This window comes from Orycteropus afer, unplaced genomic scaffold (genome assembly GCF_000298275.1).
Source record: "Orycteropus afer afer isolate SDZICR_OR568_19922 unplaced genomic scaffold, OryAfe1.0 scaffold00064, whole genome shotgun sequence".
Lineage (NCBI taxonomy): Eukaryota > Metazoa > Chordata > Mammalia > Tubulidentata > Orycteropodidae > Orycteropus > Orycteropus afer.
This window is the reverse complement of record NW_006921651.1, coordinates 1,012,169-1,029,950: the sequence shown is the minus strand read 5'-3', so window position 1 is coordinate 1,029,950 and position 17,782 is coordinate 1,012,169. Positions and strand designations below refer to the sequence as shown.

General features: G+C 41.7%; 1 protein-coding gene across 1 annotated transcript in view; it reads left to right on the top strand.

The window, feature by feature from the left end:
* The window catches only part of SORCS3 (sortilin related VPS10 domain containing receptor 3), an 830,399-nt gene that overhangs the window by 793,285 nt on the left and 19,332 nt on the right, over positions 1–17,782 (top strand). Inside the window, exons 19-22 of the mRNA XM_007939862.2 lie at positions 533–719; positions 5,970–6,103; positions 13,714–13,837; positions 16,111–16,223. Of these exons, the coding sequence (XP_007938053.1) occupies positions 533–719; positions 5,970–6,103; positions 13,714–13,837; positions 16,111–16,223 (558 nt within the window). The remainder of the gene's footprint in view (positions 1–532; positions 720–5,969; positions 6,104–13,713; positions 13,838–16,110; positions 16,224–17,782) is intronic.

Genomic DNA, 17,782 nt, shown 5'->3' with positions numbered 1-17,782 from the left:
GTAATTATAGCATTGTAGTTAGAGCATTAGTTTGGAAACCAGACTGCCTGAGCTAGGAGACTTTGGTCTAACTACTTAATTTATTTCTGTTCCCATTTTTAAAATGGGGGTAATAATACTTTCTACTACATAAAGTTGTGAGGGGATTAACTGATTGGCATTGACAAGAGACTGTGTAAGTGTTGACCATTGATATGATGAAGATGATGATGGTGGTGATGCTACTGAAGATTAATAAGTGAACCATGTATCTAAGGAAGTCGGAGAAGCCCTTGGCTACTCTCCCCACTTCAGAGCTTCACAGAAGCACTCCCTTACCCACTGCTGCCACTGTCACCGGATTCAGGTTGCCCTTGAGTTTGGGCATACAGGGACTGTCCACGGTGCCCAGTGGATATCTAACAGGAGTCTGTTAATTGTGTGAAGGGTGTTCAGCCCCCTGAGTGAGTCCCCATAGGGCAATGTTGAAGCTACAGAAGGAGGCATCAAGTAGGAGTCCGGCAGACCATTTGAATGCTCTTCCCTCCCACAGGGTGATCTCCAGAGGACAAACATCCAGCTGGATTTTGGGGACGGGATTGCCGTGTCCTATGCTAACTTCAGCCCCATCGAGGACGGCATCAAGCACGTTTACAAGAGCGCAGGGATCTTCCAGGTGACGGCCTATGCAGAGAACAGCCTGGGCTCAGATACAGCTGTCCTCTTCCTGCACGTGGTTTGTAAGTAACATGAACCAGCCTCTTTCTTACTTTTCCTTTCAGGTGATAACTCCTTCTGTCCAAACATCCAGAGATTCAGAACTGAGCCTGGTGGGGTTCAGTGACCCAGATGCAAAGATTAAGATATGTATTCAACAAACTCCTCTGTTTCAGACTTCATAATCCTGAAGTCAACTGACTATTTTGGAATTTTGGATAACATGTTACCCATAGCTCCCTCCCTTTCTGCTCCACTCTGCTGTGTGAGTGTGCACATATGACAGTCCCTTCCTTCCCTTTGCTTCAGAGACTCCTGAAAATACAAGATATGGAAACCATCTGGTAATGGCTTCAGGCTAATTTTCTAACCATTATGAACGAAGGCAGCACAAATCAAAGTAAACTCTTATCTGTGCTGGAAGAGCCAAAGAAAGATTAAAGAAACACATGTTTAGATTTTTAAAATGTAGATCTAAACACACAAAAGAACTTAATTCTTACATTCAGTGTTACCACAAGTTCATTCCATGTGTAAACAAGTCTAAAATCACTTTAGATTTTTTTTTTTTTTTCTTTTGCCCTGGAATCTATTTCATTACTCTTGGCTGTTGCTTGGCACAAACTCAAACAGCTGCTGAAGTTCTGAAAGATTTTGCTTACACTGGATGCATGTTGTATATTTGCTGTCCTGGGACTTGATTCATTCAAATTGTAGCAGATATAATGGTTTCAAGATGTTAGGTCAAGGAAACACTGTTATGGGGCTGATGGTGTTTGTTTCTTCTGCCTCTACTGAGGCCGTTGGTGGTTCCGGGTAGAAGTCTTGCCTTCCATGTGGAATGCCTGGTTTGATACCCTGTCAGTGTATCTCACCCATAGCCACCACCATCTGGCAGTGGAGTCTTGCTAGTTACTTGGGTGCTGAGCAGGTCTCAGCAGAGCTACCAGACTAAAACTGACTGGGATGAAAGGCCTGGCTATCTACTGCTGAAAATCCGCCAGCAAAACCCTATGCATCACAGTGGTCTGACCTGTAACCGATCCTGGGATGGCAAAGGTTCAGGCAGCATTTCATTCCAATGTGCATGCGGTGGCCATGAATTGAGGTCTGTCGACAGCAACAACACATCTCTATCAGTGATACTCATGGCTCTAAGGACTTCTTTGGTTCTTACTTACTTACCTAATCGTTTTCAGGTAATATGTATGGTGAAAATAGTTTTTTGAATGTTCTAAGTGAATACAAGGAGCACCTTCCCTATAATCAACTCAATGATAATGTAAGTTCCACTGTATAAAGAGCCCACATGCAGGAGATCCCTGCAAACAGTAAACATGCCCTAACTCTCTGGTCATGCAGTGGTGCAGAAACCAGCAGCAGTAGGAGATGTGCATGGAGAAGTCCTAGCACATAGGTCAGTTGTGCCCCTAAAGGTGCCAAGGTATGTGGCCATGAAATAAATTACTTGTTGTCTGGACCTTTCTAAACTCCAGGTTTAAAATGGTTCAATTCTGGCTGCAACCTGACCTTACAGGGCTCTTGAGACCATAAATAGGAAACATAAGTAAAACACCCGGAGATTATTTATTGACTGATCCATTCGGAAACATTTGTCGACCTGTTAACGTGGGGGAGGAACTGTGCTAGGCAATGGGGAAACAATAATACAGATATGGCCTGCCTTTGCCAAGTTCGTGTTCTGATGAGAGGAGAAGAGGAGTGCTGCTATAAATGGGCCAGAAATAGACAAAGTGGTGATAGCCATACCATACCCTCTACAATTAATCTGTACCAGCAGCCCCAGTCAGATGCCTTGGTAGAGCAAAGTTTTTAGAGCAAGAATTCAATTGCCTTTGAATTCTGAACATTCACTTTGCTAAATGTTTAACCTTGGTCACCTTTCTTAGCCTTCTCCAACCTGATTCCTCACTTTCCTACTTTAGCTTACAGGGGTATTGTCAGGATTGAATCGGTTAATGTGTATGTATCACTGGTCTCCAAGATCACACCTTGGTTGGGTGAGTCACTAGGACTCACAGGACTCAGTATGTAGTTGTGCTTATGAGAGTCCTTTCCCCACTGAGTCCCACAGGACATGCTAAAGTCCTCCAGCAACAGGCTGTAAAAGCAAATGTGAAATGTTTACCAAGGTAGCACATTTGAGATTCAACAGTGCCCACGTTTTGTTGTTGTTGTTGTTTTGGATTTTTTCAAATCAGAGGCTGGTCACATAGGCAACCTCTGCTTAGCATGTACCAAAATTCAGACTCCCAAAAGGAAAGTAGGTGTACAGCCTAAACTAAATTATTAGCATAAACCATGCCATTTGCACAAACCATCTAGCCCCAGTGATCCTTCTCATTTACATCAGTCAACCATTGACTGGGAACATTCTAAGAGCCAAGACCTCATGAGCCAGAGGCCAACGCAGCCACCAGGCCTTCCTATGGATGGCACTTTTGGTCTGCTATGGTAACTCTTTCATATATAGTACACATAATGCTGCTTACCACCCAGCTTGGCACATGATGAATGTTACCTGTTATTATAATATTTACTAAGCACTTCCTATTAACTTTCTACCTGATGCATCTGCTGCATTTCAAAATGAAGACAATGAAAGAAAAAGAACTTTTTTGTATTCCAAGAACCTGCCCCACCCACGTCCCTGTTTCTGCCAAGAGTACTGTCCACAGGGCATGAAGACCAATGCGTCTTAGTGGCAAAAAAACACAACAGAACAGAGCAGGTTTATACTGTGGGTTATGTGCATGAAGGAGGAAATGTTCCTTGAAACTTTTATCGTGCTCATAATTCCCTCCAAATCAATCATGGCTGCATTTACCAGACAGTTATGATAGTGGAAACGGCTCTTGGCCTCACCTTGGGCCATTAGCTAACAAAAGTCGTCGTTCACTGCCCATAATAACCAATCTCGCACAGATTATTAGATTTGTATCAAAAGAAGCACTATTTGACAGTGAAGATTTGAGGAGTTTGCCACTTTCCCATCTGAAATCCTTCCGCCTTCATCTCCCAGATCCATACCTAGAGCTTCTGGCTTTCATTCATTGCCCTAAAAATGTGCCACATGTCATTCTTCCTGAAGATTCTTTTTATCCAAATACTCTTTGTCCAGATGCAGGAATAAATGTGATTCTGTTTGATGGTAGTCTGTTTCACAAAAGCTCTGTCCCATTTGTTCTTGGCATGAGTTTAGGAAGAAGGCGGCCTCCACTTATCTTTTGGGACATCAAAGTATCTGACAGTGGTAGCTCTGGCTCAGCCAATGCCCCAGAGTGACAGAAGGCAAAGGAGAATTTCCAATGCATGGCTGCATTGCTTACCTGTGAACAAGCCTAGGATTCTGTTAGCTGACATGGGGGATGGACGTCATGCCTTTTGGGGGAGAGTCTTTGGGAATAACAGGGGTCCCTTTCTCAGCAAGGGAAGAATGAATGTTAATGGAAGAAACAAATCTTCTCATTGCCCTTGTAGGATGTGGTCTAGCCAAGGACCCCTTCCTGCTACCTCTTCCTCTTCCCATTTGATCAGTAAAACACAAACTATCAAAAGAGATAAGATTAACCTCTAAAACAGTAAGTAGATGAAGCAATGAAAGTACTCTGTTTTCTCTCACTTGTGTTCTTTCACTCTTGCAAGCAACCAAGCAAACCATACAAAAATAATTAAACAACCTGCCTTACTAAAATTCATCAGACTTTCAGCCAAATGTACACCTTCAATGGCAAGTTTGGAATCATTTACTAGAAAAAAATCTTGAGAAGCCTGTATCTGGGACCAGATCAGAGAGCTGTAGAGAAAGATCATTTTCAGGCTGCCAGTACATAGAGTTCTGACCGCTTGTTGCTTGTTTAGGAAAGGGCAGTCTGGGCAGTAGCAAGTGGGCATGGCTGGTCTCCCTACCCAAACAGCAGACCCCATCCAAACACCTTCACTCCCGCTATAAAATCGCCTATGACATGGACTATGCCAAGTGAGACTCAGAAAAATGCCCATTAAAAAAAATGTCCACCTTATAATACAACACTGGCAAATTGACATTTTTTTCCATCAGCATTTCCCTCATCATTTTATTTTAGAAATGAATTAAAATGCTCACTTAATATACATAGGCTCTGGTGGCATAGTGCCTAAGGAACATAACTGCTAACCAGAAGGCTGGCGTTCAAACCCACCAGCCACTCCTCAGAAGGAAAGTTGGGCAATCTACTTCCATAGTGATACTGCCTTGGAAACCCAAGGAGGGGTCACTATGAGTCGGATCCAACTCGATGGCAGTGAGTTTGGTTTTGGTTTGGGATGTTTGTTTGTGTTCTGTTATTTGCTGGTTTAGAACTGTTGTTGTTGTTGTTATGTGCCATCGAGTTGGTCCCGACTCATAATGACCCCTCCTTGGGTTTCCGAGGCAGTATCACTACAGAAGTAGGATTGCCCAACCTTCCTTCTGAGGAGTGGCTGGTGGGTTTGAACCGCTAGCCTTCTGGTTAGCAGTCAAGTGCCTTAGGCACTATGCTACCAGAGCTCCTAAAGAGACAGCCCGGCTCTCTGGCAGGCTCAAACTGACAGCATTGTGTGTGGCAGGTGACTGCCTTAGGCCTGAGGCCAATCCCTGGAGCCGCTTATACCAGTTTAGGAGGGAAGAAGAGAAATTGGGTCATCCTTTTCAAGTAGCTTTCTTATTATTTGGCACATGGCATTGGCTTCTCTGATTTAGAGAGATGTGCTTTTTCCCCTTTGTGAAAAGCCTTTCCAGCTTCTGAATGACACCCACTATGTCCTGCCGACGACAAGGCACAATGGCCATTTGCTGAAGAGGATGGAAACCAATTAACAATTGAAGATAATGGAAGAGCCCTCCATATAATACGTTGACCCCAAATCACAATACAGGCCAAGCATCAGAAAGGAAATAGACTGCTGTTTATCTTTGTATTTATTGGCTAAATGTCTAGTAAACTAGCTTTGTCCTTGGACTGGAGCTTCATAAGCATTCCTGGCTGGGCTCATCAGATGCAAATTGACTTGAGATGTCACTCAAAAAAATGTGAAACCAGATTTAAGTTCTCTATTATGCACACTGCTTATTTCAAGTACACACACACACACCCCTCCCAACATGTGTGAGTTTGTGATCCTTGATTTAGTATAGGGGATTGTAATAGGAACTAAGAATCTGAGAATACGGTAAAGTTTGAGGGCTTGTTCCAGGAATACAAACATTGATGTTGTTTTTCCTGTCCCCCTAGGTCCTGTGGAGCACGTTCATCTCCGAGTTCCATTTGTTGCCATAAGAAATAAGGAGGTCAACATCAGTGCAGTCGTGTGGCCCAGTCAACTGGGGACCCTTACCTATTTTTGGTGGTTCGGCAATAGCACAAAGGTTCGGCTTTCTCTGATAGGTTAATACTGGGGACATAGGGTGCTGACAATCCCCACCCAAAAACCCACTGTCATCATCTAGTTGATTCTGACTCATGATGATCCTATAGCACAGAGCAGAATCGCCCTGTAGTGTTTCAGAGGCTGTAATTCTTTATGGAAGCAGACTGCCTCATTATTTCTCCCATGGAATAGCTTGTGGTTCAAACTGCCAACCTTTTGGTTGGCAGATGGGTGCTTCAACCGCAGCACCACCAGGGCTCCTAAATGCTGACAATATGGAGTACTTAAAAGAGCTTTGCTGGCATTGTGGTTAAGGTGTTGGACTGCTAACCAAAAGGTCATCAGTTCAAAACTACCAGCTTCTCTGTGGGAGAAAGACAAGGCAGTTTCCTTCTGTAAAGATTTAGCCTTGGAAATCCTATGGGATCTCTATGAGTTGGAAGGAACTTGATGGCGGTGAGTTTTTTAATGAAGCTACGCATGCACATACTTGACTAAGACACGCCATCTATCTACCAGGTTCATTATTTTAATAGGGAAAATTCAAATATTCGTAAGTACTTTGAGAAACAACACAGATCAGGGTGTTCTTTGTGCTGTAATTTCTCACGCTGCTTTGCTTTCCTCCCGGATGTTCTGGTTACTAGCTGTATTTGACTGGGAAGTGAGTGGGCATCTTTGAGTGCTCGGATTTTATACTGCTCATTAGATTTCTTTTGACTGGAAAACTGACTTGTAAAAGGTAATAATGTTAATTTTGATCATTTATTCCTAGTATTGGCTTCATCCCAGGTTCTTCCTATATACTAGTTCATTTAATCCTCAGAACATCACTGATAAAAGATATACCCCATTTTACAAAGAAAACACTTTAGCTGATAACCTTGGAAGGTGGTGTTTGGTGTATATGTGTGTATGTGTTTTGTGTCTGGGTAAATTGAACTAGTTCACCCAGATGCATGAATTAAATCAACCTGTGAATGAGAGTTAATTGGCCTTGCTTTATACCAGTCCTTTCCCTGGTGCTGTTAAGGAGAGAAGAGCTCCTATGACATTGTCCCTACTGCCTTCAGGAAGATTACATTCTAGATGAGGAAGCGATATCAACACACATGCAATAATGATGAGCAAGGATGATATGCATATAAATAGAAGAGAGTGGTCATTCTATAAATTCAACTATTGAGTCTTACAACTACAAACCAATGAGTAGGAGATGTTAAGTTGCATCAGATCCATAGATCTTTCTCAAGAGCCTATATTTTATGCTAGATGTTCTGAGGAATACATAGCAGTATAAATGCCAGTGTGTCTAAAGAAACCTATGGTCTACTTGGGAATAGGAGTTTAACATCTAACAAGGTAAGACAATAGGAGTTTACTGTTACTGGCCTAGTGTAGCAGCCTAGTGTGTGATAGATGCAGGTTTTGTTAGTCATGGGATGAGTTATGTACAAAGTTAGTCTTGAGCTGCCATTAAAGGAGAAGCAGAATTGAGGCAGAGAGAAGGGAAGGGGTTTGTATGTAAAAGTAAGCCTTTGAGAATGGTTGTAGTGCATGTAGATGACTCAGACAGAGTCGAGGATTCATTTGAGCAGACACTGGAGGAAAAACTGAAAGAAAGGGAGGACAGTTGACATGTGACTTTGAATGCCAGGATATTAAACAAATGCATGCTTTTTATTATATCATAGAAACTCAGGTTTAAGATGTGATGAATATAGAACCAGATTCATGGTTAGTCATAATTTAGAAAGTAAGATGGATGTGTTTAAGTATGTCTGTGTGCACTTGCATATTTGAGGACTTTTTTTTTTTTTAACCTGAGAGTTTTCACATTAATCCTGTAGTCATAACATAGGATTAATATTTTCCTTCATTTTTTTTTCTGGTTTTTGTGTGTATTCCAGATTCTTTTTACATATTTCTAATCACAGTCTATCCACAATTATATATTCTGCTTTTTCCATTGCATTTGATAAGCAGTTTTCACAGATTGCTATATAATCTGCTGAAGGTTTAGAGTAAGGCAAGCATAGTGATTGCATGGTCTCTCCAATGTGGAAATGGCAGCTTTGATCAAGGTATATATTTAAAATTATGGAGATTTTACCCTATCAGTATTAAGTTGACTTACTGCATCAGAGAAACAGCATCCCAAGATTTCCCTGCTGCTCCCTGTTCCATTAGTCAAGTGGAAATCTCATAACTAAATAGTCACTCAGAGCTTTGTCGATTTCTTGCTAGGCTCAGTGGATAATATGTGACCTGTCGCACATGAGAGATTCTCAGTGGGGAGGGAGACAGCCCACATCCTCTGCAGAAGATGAAGTACTATTCTAGTGGGTCTCACCGTGGGTTGGCCCTGCAGCTTGGATAAAACACAGAAGTAGAGAAGTCAGTGGGCCGCCTGTTGGATTTGTGGGGCTCTGAAAGGCCAATTTGTTGGCATTAACAGAGTCTGGCTTAATAAATGTGCCTGCTTTCCTAGTAGATTTGAGTAAATGAACCTTCAAATACTGGATTTAATTTAGCATTGGGCACCAGGCATTGATGGCCAACAAAGAACTCAAGATTCCCATTGAGTGTTCCAGCTTTGCAAAGAAGGTGAAATTGGCCATGATGCCATAACAGCTGATGAGAAACAAAAGCAATTTGGAAAACAAAATTAGCTCCTGCCATTTCCCTCACACAGAAGTCTGTGTCCTGCAACCTGGGGACCAAGTGTTCCCATTCAGTAAGCTTGTTTTCTATGGCTTGGTGCCCTGACTGGCTGGTGGGTGGCATGATCCCTCCTACCACAGATGGCATTCGCCTTGTCCTGCAGCCCCAGATCCTTGCTAGGCCCTTGGACCTTCTAGGGAAGCAGCCATATGGGGAGATGATCCAATCTGCTGGGCCAGAAGGAATTCCCCTCCTCCCAGAAAGAGATGTTGCTCGGCACCCAAACCTTAGGGAAAGAAGAATGTGGGAGAGAAGGAGGGGAGGCTGAGAGTGCTGAACGAGATGCCATGGCAGTAGTGAAGGTTCCCCTGAGAGAACCTGAGTGAGCATCGAGGGGATTGGCTGCTGGTGAGAAGTGGAAAGAGATGAGAGGTACCAGACAACAACAAACAGAAAGGCAATTAATATAGGCATGGTCAGAGAGACTAATTCATGGAGGCAGGAGAAATAAAAACACGACGAGTATTTACTTTCTTGTTTTCTTTCTCTCCAGACATTTGACTATGAAAAATTTCCAGCATACCTTAGAGTTTGAAGAGTTTCACAGTGAACATCCACACACTCACCATCTAGAGTCCACCATTAACATTTACTATGCATCACATATCTGTCTACCCCTCTATCCACTCATCAAACTAACTTAATTTTTTTTATTCATTTCAGAATAAATTTCAGATATACATAAATACTTTACTGAATGCTTAAACTTGGAGATCATAAACTAGAGTTAAATAGTTGTTTATGGTTGTTTTTTAAAGGGGTGTAAAAGGTATCAGGAATCAAATGCCAAAATGTGAAGTGTGTATTTTCTGGGTTTTAACAAATGTATATATACCTGTGTAACCCAAACTCCTACAAAAGTATCTGATCTTTTTGTGGAGTATAGACTGTAACTCCAGAAAATTTTCCCATCTCCTTCTCAGTAAATCCTTACCCTTAATCCCCAGAAGCAACCGATGTTCTATTTTACCCACCATAGAATTGTTATGTGCCGTTGAGTCGGACCCGACTCATAGTGACCCCTCCTTGGGTTTCTGAGGCAGTATCACTACAGAAGTAGGATTGCCCAACCTTCCTTCTGAGGAGTGGCTGGTGGGTTTGAACTGCCAGCCTTCTGGTTAGCAGTCAAGTGCCTTAGGCACTACGCTACCAGAGCTCCCACCATAGAATTAGATATGCTCTTCTAGAGCTTCATAAAAGTGTAATCATGCAGTGTGAATTCTTTTGTTCAAGGGTTCTATCCCTTTCTATAGTTGTGAAATCCATCCAGAGTCTTATGTGTACCAGTATTTATTCTTGTATATTGCTGACTAGTATTTCATGGTATGAATGTACTATAGTTTTATTCAGCTTTCCTATTAATGAGTTCCTGAGCTGTTTCCAGTTTTCATCTCTTATGGATAAGATGTTATGGACATTGTGTGTGTGTATGTGTATGTGTGTGTACATGTATTTTTTCATAACCAAATGCCTTGGATTTGAAATGCTGGCTCATAAGTTACTATTAGTTTAATTTTAATAAAAGATCACAAGAACTTCTGCTCAAATGGTATGATTTTGTATTCCTGCTGAAGATGTATGAGAGTCCCAGTTGCCCTGCATCTCCAGAAATATTTAGTAATACCATTTTTGTTTTTATTTTAGCCTTCTGGGTGAATGTATAGAAATATCTCATTTTCCTTCTGAAGAATATGATTAAGATGTTGAAGCAACTAAAAATCTGACAGATATAACCTAATGGTTTGACCAGTAGGGACCAAAAAGTTTGCCTAAAGCCATTCATTAATCCCATAGGTTCTGATCACTGAATGGTCTTCATTGATCTTCTAACCTAAACCCTTCATTTAGCAGATAAAAAAATTGAGGCTCACCTAGAATAGATGCAGATATTGCCAAGGTCACTTATTAAAATAGTAATACATCCATTTTCAAGTCACAGTTCTGTTACCCTACAGATGACAATTCTCGAGTACATATGTTGTTGTTCCCTTATCCCAAGGCAGACGTTGTGATGCTGAACCCAACTTGAATTCAGCATCCTTCTCAACACAGGACTCTCAGTATCCCCTGTTGACCCATTGAAGTTGATGTACATGACTGAACCTATTTTCTCCTCATCTGTTATTAAACTCAGAAGGCCTCACCCTTGTGTGTATTGTCACAAAAAAAAAAAAAAAAAAATGTGGAGATGAGTACATGAACCCTGAGGTTTGCTCTTAGTTGAGAAAAGGAATGTATCTCTTTCTCATTTCATTTAGCAAACAGAGTAAAAAGAGTATCAGACACTTATGGCAATATCTCTAATTTTACCCAACTCCAGGCACCAGCCTGGTCATAAAATATTGTTGTTAGAAGCTTTGGAGTTGTCTCTGACTCAGAGAAACCCCCTGTAGAACAGAATGAAATGTTGTCCAGTCTTGCATGCTCTTCACAGTCATTGTTATATTTTAGTCCAGTTTTGAAGATCCTGTATCCATCCATCTCATTGAAGGTCTTCCTCTTTTTGGCTGACCCTCTACTTTACTATGTGTGATGTCTTCCTCAGGGTTTGATCTCTCCTGATGGCTTGTCCAAGGCACATGAGACAAAGTCTTACTGTCCTCACTTCTGACTATGCTTCTTCGACACAGATTTGGTCTTCTTCTGGCACTCCATAATATATTCAATATTCTTCACCAACACCAGAATTCAGATACATCAATTCTTTTTCAGTCTTTCCTATCCATTGTCCTTCCACACACATATGAGACGATTGAAAATACCGTGGCTTAGGCTACATGCACCCTAGTATTCAAAATGGCAACTTTGCTCTTTAACACTTTAAAGAAGTCTTTTGCAGCAGAATTGCCCATAAAACAGAGCCATAGAATCTTGAAACAGGACACATCAAATTTTTATGTCATAGGCCCAGTTGAAAATCCTGAGTTAGAAAGGATTCCAGTCTGGTAGCCATTTGGGATACTGTAAGCGGTCACTCTGAGCCTCTGTGTGACTTTGTGCATGTGCACCCAGGCCTGCATCAAGTTGAGAGTATGTGGGCAGGCTGTGTGGGTGCTGACTTGCACCCACTCCTACAAGGCAGCTCCATACCTCCCCTAGGTGGCCAAGCCATGACTCTATTCCTTTTGTGATCCTAACACCCAGAGGAGAGGGAATCTGCTCATCTGCAGTTGAGACATCTCTTTATGAACTACCGCCTACTGTTATGTCTTTACTTCCAAACCACAGAGAACTTGAGAGGATGGGGCTTTAGGATGGACTGGGTATTAAGATTTACAATCTCTTCTCTCCAATAAGCACCTGCTTTTTTATGAAGCTCCTGATTCACGGGGAAAAGGAAGTAATTTATGCTATTTCTATCTTTATCCTCAGGGATCCCCTTATCTGTTACAATGATCAGGAATTTAAAAAAATTTGAAAATAATCACAGATGCTCATGTTTATATATTTTCCTACTTTTTTTTTGCAAAAGTTAAAATTGCTTTGTGATGAAAAACAGATATTTAAAAAAAATAGAAATAAAAAGGCAGTCATATGGCCACGCATCCAACTTAGATTTATTTTCTGCTACATTCAAGGCAATGCGCCAAGGGTGGGTGATACCAAACCAAAACTGGACCAAAACCAAACCTGATTCCAACTTGTAGCAACCCTATAGGACAGAGTCGAACTACCCAAAGGGTTTTCAAGGCTATAAACCTTTATGGAAGCAGACTGCCTCATCTTTGTCCCATGGAGTGGCTGGTGGGTTCGAATTGCCAACTTTTGGTTAAAACAAAATGACTTAACTAATGCACCACCAGAGTTCCCTATAGCAGCTCTGGTAGCGTACTGCCTATGGCACATGCCTGCTAACCAGAAGGCTGGCAGTTCAAACCCACCAGCCATTCTTAGGAAGGAAGATGGGGGGCAATCTACTTCTGTAGTGATACTGCCTCAGAAACCTAAGGAGGAGTCGCTATGAGTTGGGTCTGACTTGATGGCACATAGCAACAACAAGAGTTCCCTATGGGTGATACAGAAGTAAGTAAAATATGATCACTGCTCGGAAAAGTCTCACAGTCTATTGGAACACGGTGAAAAGATAAAAGACATAATGGTAGGGAAAAAGATAAATGATCTCCTATTTACAAAGCCATCAGGAACAGATGACAAAAGCCACTTCTACTTTGCCCCAAGAGAAGGAACAATAACTTGTAGAGTGCAAGGTGTCCAGTCTTATCTTTATCTCTCAGGATTAACATTTTACAATGTTTTCCTAGTATAGTAACACTCTCCCTGAATACTGGCTATAATTATAGTTTTAGGAGATGTGTAAAGTAATTTTATTTTATTTTTGTCTTTTTTCAAGTTAGAATCTCTTGGGGTATGCAAATGATATGCACATTTGTGACAGATTGAGGTTTATAGGAAAGGAAGGAAGTCTGGTATCTCACAGAGGACTTGTTGCTGTTAGTTGGCATCAAGTGGGTTCTGACTCTTGGCAACCCTGTGTGCATCAGAAGGAACTGTTGTCCAGTCCTGGGCCATTTTTATGATCATTGATATGCTGGAGTACATTGTTTTGGCCACTGTGTATTTTGAGTGTCTCCAGTCTAGGGGGCGTTCATCTTCTAACGTTGTATCAGACAATGTTTGTTGTTATCCATATGGTTTCCACTGACTAATTTTTGGAAATAGAATGCCATGCCTTTCTTCATAGTCTGTCTCAGTTTAGAAGTTGTGCTGAAACCTGTCCACCATGTATGACCCTGCTGGTGTTTGAAATATACCACCATAGCTTCCAGTATCATAGCAACATGCAAGCCAGCATAGTATGACAAAAAGACAAATGTGTGGCAGCACAGAGGATTAAATGGGTGTTTTTCCTTCTTTCACTTGTAGCCCCTCATCACCTTGGAAAGCAGCATTTCCTTCACATTTCCTGCAGAGGGCTCCAGCACCATCACGGTCCAGGTGGCTGCTGCGAACGCCCTCATCCAGGACACAAAAGATATCAAAGTTCATGGTAAGCCCTGAAAACTGTCCCATGATGCCCCCTCCTGCCTAATATCAATCAGTGACTGCTCTGGAAATTTTACAGGCATAGGGAAATTAAGGAAGCCACAAGGGACCACTAAGGCTGCCTCCTGAGGAGGCATACCTGGCTCCTGGGAGAGACTGAGTTTCCAGGACAAGGAGGTTACAGACGCATTTATTGTCCCTCTGGTGTGCCTAACCACAACCTGTTTGGGGTTCTCATTAGCCAGAGAAAACTATCATAGGTTTAAGGAATTCTCAGCTGGAAAAATTGTCATAGAAGGGGCTAGATCTGATGTCCTATGTAGTATCAACAACACGTGTGCAACACCCACTTTTGGTGAGGACGGGGGCCCTTCATTCCAACAGCTTAAGGGGTCATGGTCCTTAACATTGCAGAATGCACAGCCCAGGTAATGGAGTGAATTATGCACAACTGAAGAGTTTTCTTGATTGTTGGCTGCAAAGTTTGTTGATCGTTGGTTGCAAAAGCTTGAGAATAAGGCCAAAAACATAAGGGTGGATGGAGCAAGGCAGGCCACCATCTTCTTAATCATAGAGAACCGTTCTTAATTATTACTGTTTTAAATGAAATTGCTTGTGCTTCTGTTCCATCCCACAAAAACTACCCCAGACCCCTAGGGACAGCCACTATAGCTAAATTTTCTAGAAAGTTATATTAAGATGTGTAAGCTTCAGGCCACATTTCTTAGCCTTGCCCCAGGTAAAGGCCTTTGCTATGTCTCTACAAACTTGCTGCCGAGGCTCTCTGATCAGGCACCTGGAAAAAAAATTAAGTAAACATTTTTACTGAAGTGTATCATTTATACGGAAAAGTACACAGATCATAAGTGTTTAAACCAAACCAAACTTACTAACATCAAGTCGTTTCCAGCTCATAGCAACCCTATAGGACAGAGTAGAACTGCCATAGAGTTTCCAAGGCTGTAAATCTTCATAGAAGCGAACTGCCTCATCTTTCTCCCAATGAGTGGCTGGTGGGTTCAAACTGCCAACCTCTTTGGTTAGCAGCTGAGTGCTTTAACCACTGTGCCGCCAGGGTACCTGAGAAGTGTTTAGCTTGATAAATTATCCCAAAGTGAACACAACTGTGTATATATATCATATGGCCAAGAAACAGAAATTTACTCATGCCCTAGACCCAAGAGATATTTCAACCTACTTTTTTTTTAACTTCTTATTACAGTGTAAATTGATTTTCCATTCAACAAATGCATACACATTTTTTTCATAACATTACAATCCCCACAGTGTAACATCACTCTTTCCAGTTCTTCCCTATGTTTCCCATTTCCATTTTTCCCTCTTTCTGTTCTGCCCTGCCTTCTCAGCTTTATCCCTGCACAAAAGCTGCTCTTTTGATTTTGTACGGCCGATGGTTCTCAGGAGCGTGTACCCCTCTAGTGTCAACTATAGTGTTAAAGTTGAGCCACCTACTTTTTAATGCTCTCAGGCAACTCCTAGTAGGATGGAAAAATGAATTGAGGAAAGGAGAAGAGAAAAGGCTTCCTTCATAAAAAAGACTGATAGAGACTGGTGGAAATCCTGAGACTCTGATCCTGAGACAACCTTCAAGCCTGAACTGGGCTCACCCCAGTGGCTCAGCTTTCAGCCAAACAATAGACAGGTCTATAAGGTGAACAGTAACACCAGGGAGGTGTGCACTCAGTGAGATTTCCCAGGGATAAAGTGTGGAAGGAAGAAAGGGATAGGGAAGAAAGACAAAGGAAAATGAATAAACATGAAGAGGAGGTGGGAAGAGTGATGTTAACTGTGGGGACTGCAATCAGTGTCATAAAACAAAATGTGTATGAACTGTTGAATGGAAAACTAACTTGCTCTGTAAATTTTCACTATAATCACAATTGAAAAAAAAAAAAAGAAAAAAAGCCCAACTTAAAGATTTTGTCAGTTCTGTATCATACCATCTACAATAGCAAAGGTCTCCTTCTCTGGGGCTTAATACTTATATTTTATTTCAGATAATATTCTTCGTAGAGAAGAAGAGCTTACAGTCATAGGAACTAGCAAAACTGGTAGAAGAACAAATCTATTTCCAATCACCAAATCCCTCTTTCTTTCAAAAGCTGAGAAACAGACTTAAAATGAAGAATTATAGCTGAGAACACATGAAAGAATAGGCCTTACCCAACTGCATAGAGATTATGGAGTGCCCTCACCTGTTACCTTCTCACTCATCCCCACCTCCCAGGCTCATTCACATACTCTCTCTCCTCACAGAATACTTCCAGTCCCAGCTGTTATCCTTCTCCCCTAATCTGGATTACCACAATCCTGACATTCCTGAGTGGCGGCAAGACATTGGCAACGTCATCAAGAGAGCGCTAGTTAAAGTAAGTTGCCTTTATCTTTGCTTATCTTTGTTGTATAAATAAACAAAAGAACTGTATGGTGTGGTCTCAAACATTTTCATGTATTAAAAATACTATTTTGCAATTAGAGGTTGTATTTTTGTAAAAAGAGACAGAATAAAGAGAGGGAGCAAATGAAGGAGAGGTGGGGAGAAAGAGAAAGAGGAAGGAGGTAGAGAGGAAGGAAAGAAGGTAGGAAGGAAGGAAAAGGGAGAAAACAAAAGAGAGAACACAAACAGTTCAATGTTTAAAAAATGGAAATTGTGTTTATCTGAACTTCTCTAAGGCAAGAGCTTGAACCTTGAATGAGCGAGTGGCTCGATCACTCATTGAATGTGTACTAATATTGTACACTTGGCTGGCACAGTGCCCACTAAGAAAGTCTTCTTCACAAGACATCTGGACTCACAAGGCTACCATTGGCCATATATGGCACTCAGCAGGCTGCAAACCAGGAAACATGCGATCAGGGTAAAAAGAGTTACAAAGTCAACCCAAAGTTAGATTTCCTTTACCAAACCAAAAAAAAAAAAAAAACTCACTGCCGTCAAGTTGAATCTAATTCATATCGACCCCTCCTTGGGTTTCCGAGGCAGTATCACTATGGAAGTAGATTGCCCAGCCTTCCTTCAGAGGAGTGGCTGGTGGGTTTGAACTGCCAGGCTTCTGGTTAGCAGTCAAATGCCTTAGGCAGTATACTACCAGAGATTTCCTTTAGAGAAGGTAAAAAGATTTTGTTAACTATTTGTTCATAATTAAGCATTAGAATATAATGATGAATGAAACATTATCCAATGTTCAAGTAATTCTCTGGTGGAGGCCTGGCCTTTGTCACAAGGGAGCGTGAAGAAAGGTGTGATTCACTCTCTACAGGGAAGCACAGCTGTGACACAGAGTTCTGATTCAACAAATAGTTGTTGAGCTGTTGGGATGATCTTCCAAAATGGTACTTGAACTGGATTTTAATGGGTAAATAATAGTTCAGAGGGAGAAAATAATGTATTTCAGTTAGAATGAACAGCATCTGCAAAGTCACGGACTTTGGAAACAATGGCATATTTGGGAAATGGTGAAGACTTTGGTGTCACCAATCTATAGTACTAAATGTGGCTAAAGTTGAGCTAAGATCATTGCTTTAGATTTTGAAGGATCATATGACTGCTAACCAAAAGTTGGTGTTTCAAACCCACCAGCCACTCTATGGAAGGAAGATGGGAAATCTCCTTCTGTAAAGATTTACCACCTCAGAAACCCAACAGGGTTGCTATTGTTGTTGTTGTTAGGTGCCGTTGGGTCGTTTCTGTCTCATAACAACCCCATGCACAGCAGAACGAAACACTGCCCGATCCCACACCAACTCCACGATGCCTGCTATACTTGAGCCCATCATTGCAGCCACCGTGTCAATCCATCTCGTTGAAGGCCTCCCCCTCTTTCATCAACCCTCCACCTTACCAAGCATGACATCCTTCTCCAGGGAATGGTCCCTTCTGACAACATGACCAAAATAGGTGAGAGGAAGTCTGGCCATTCTCGCTTCC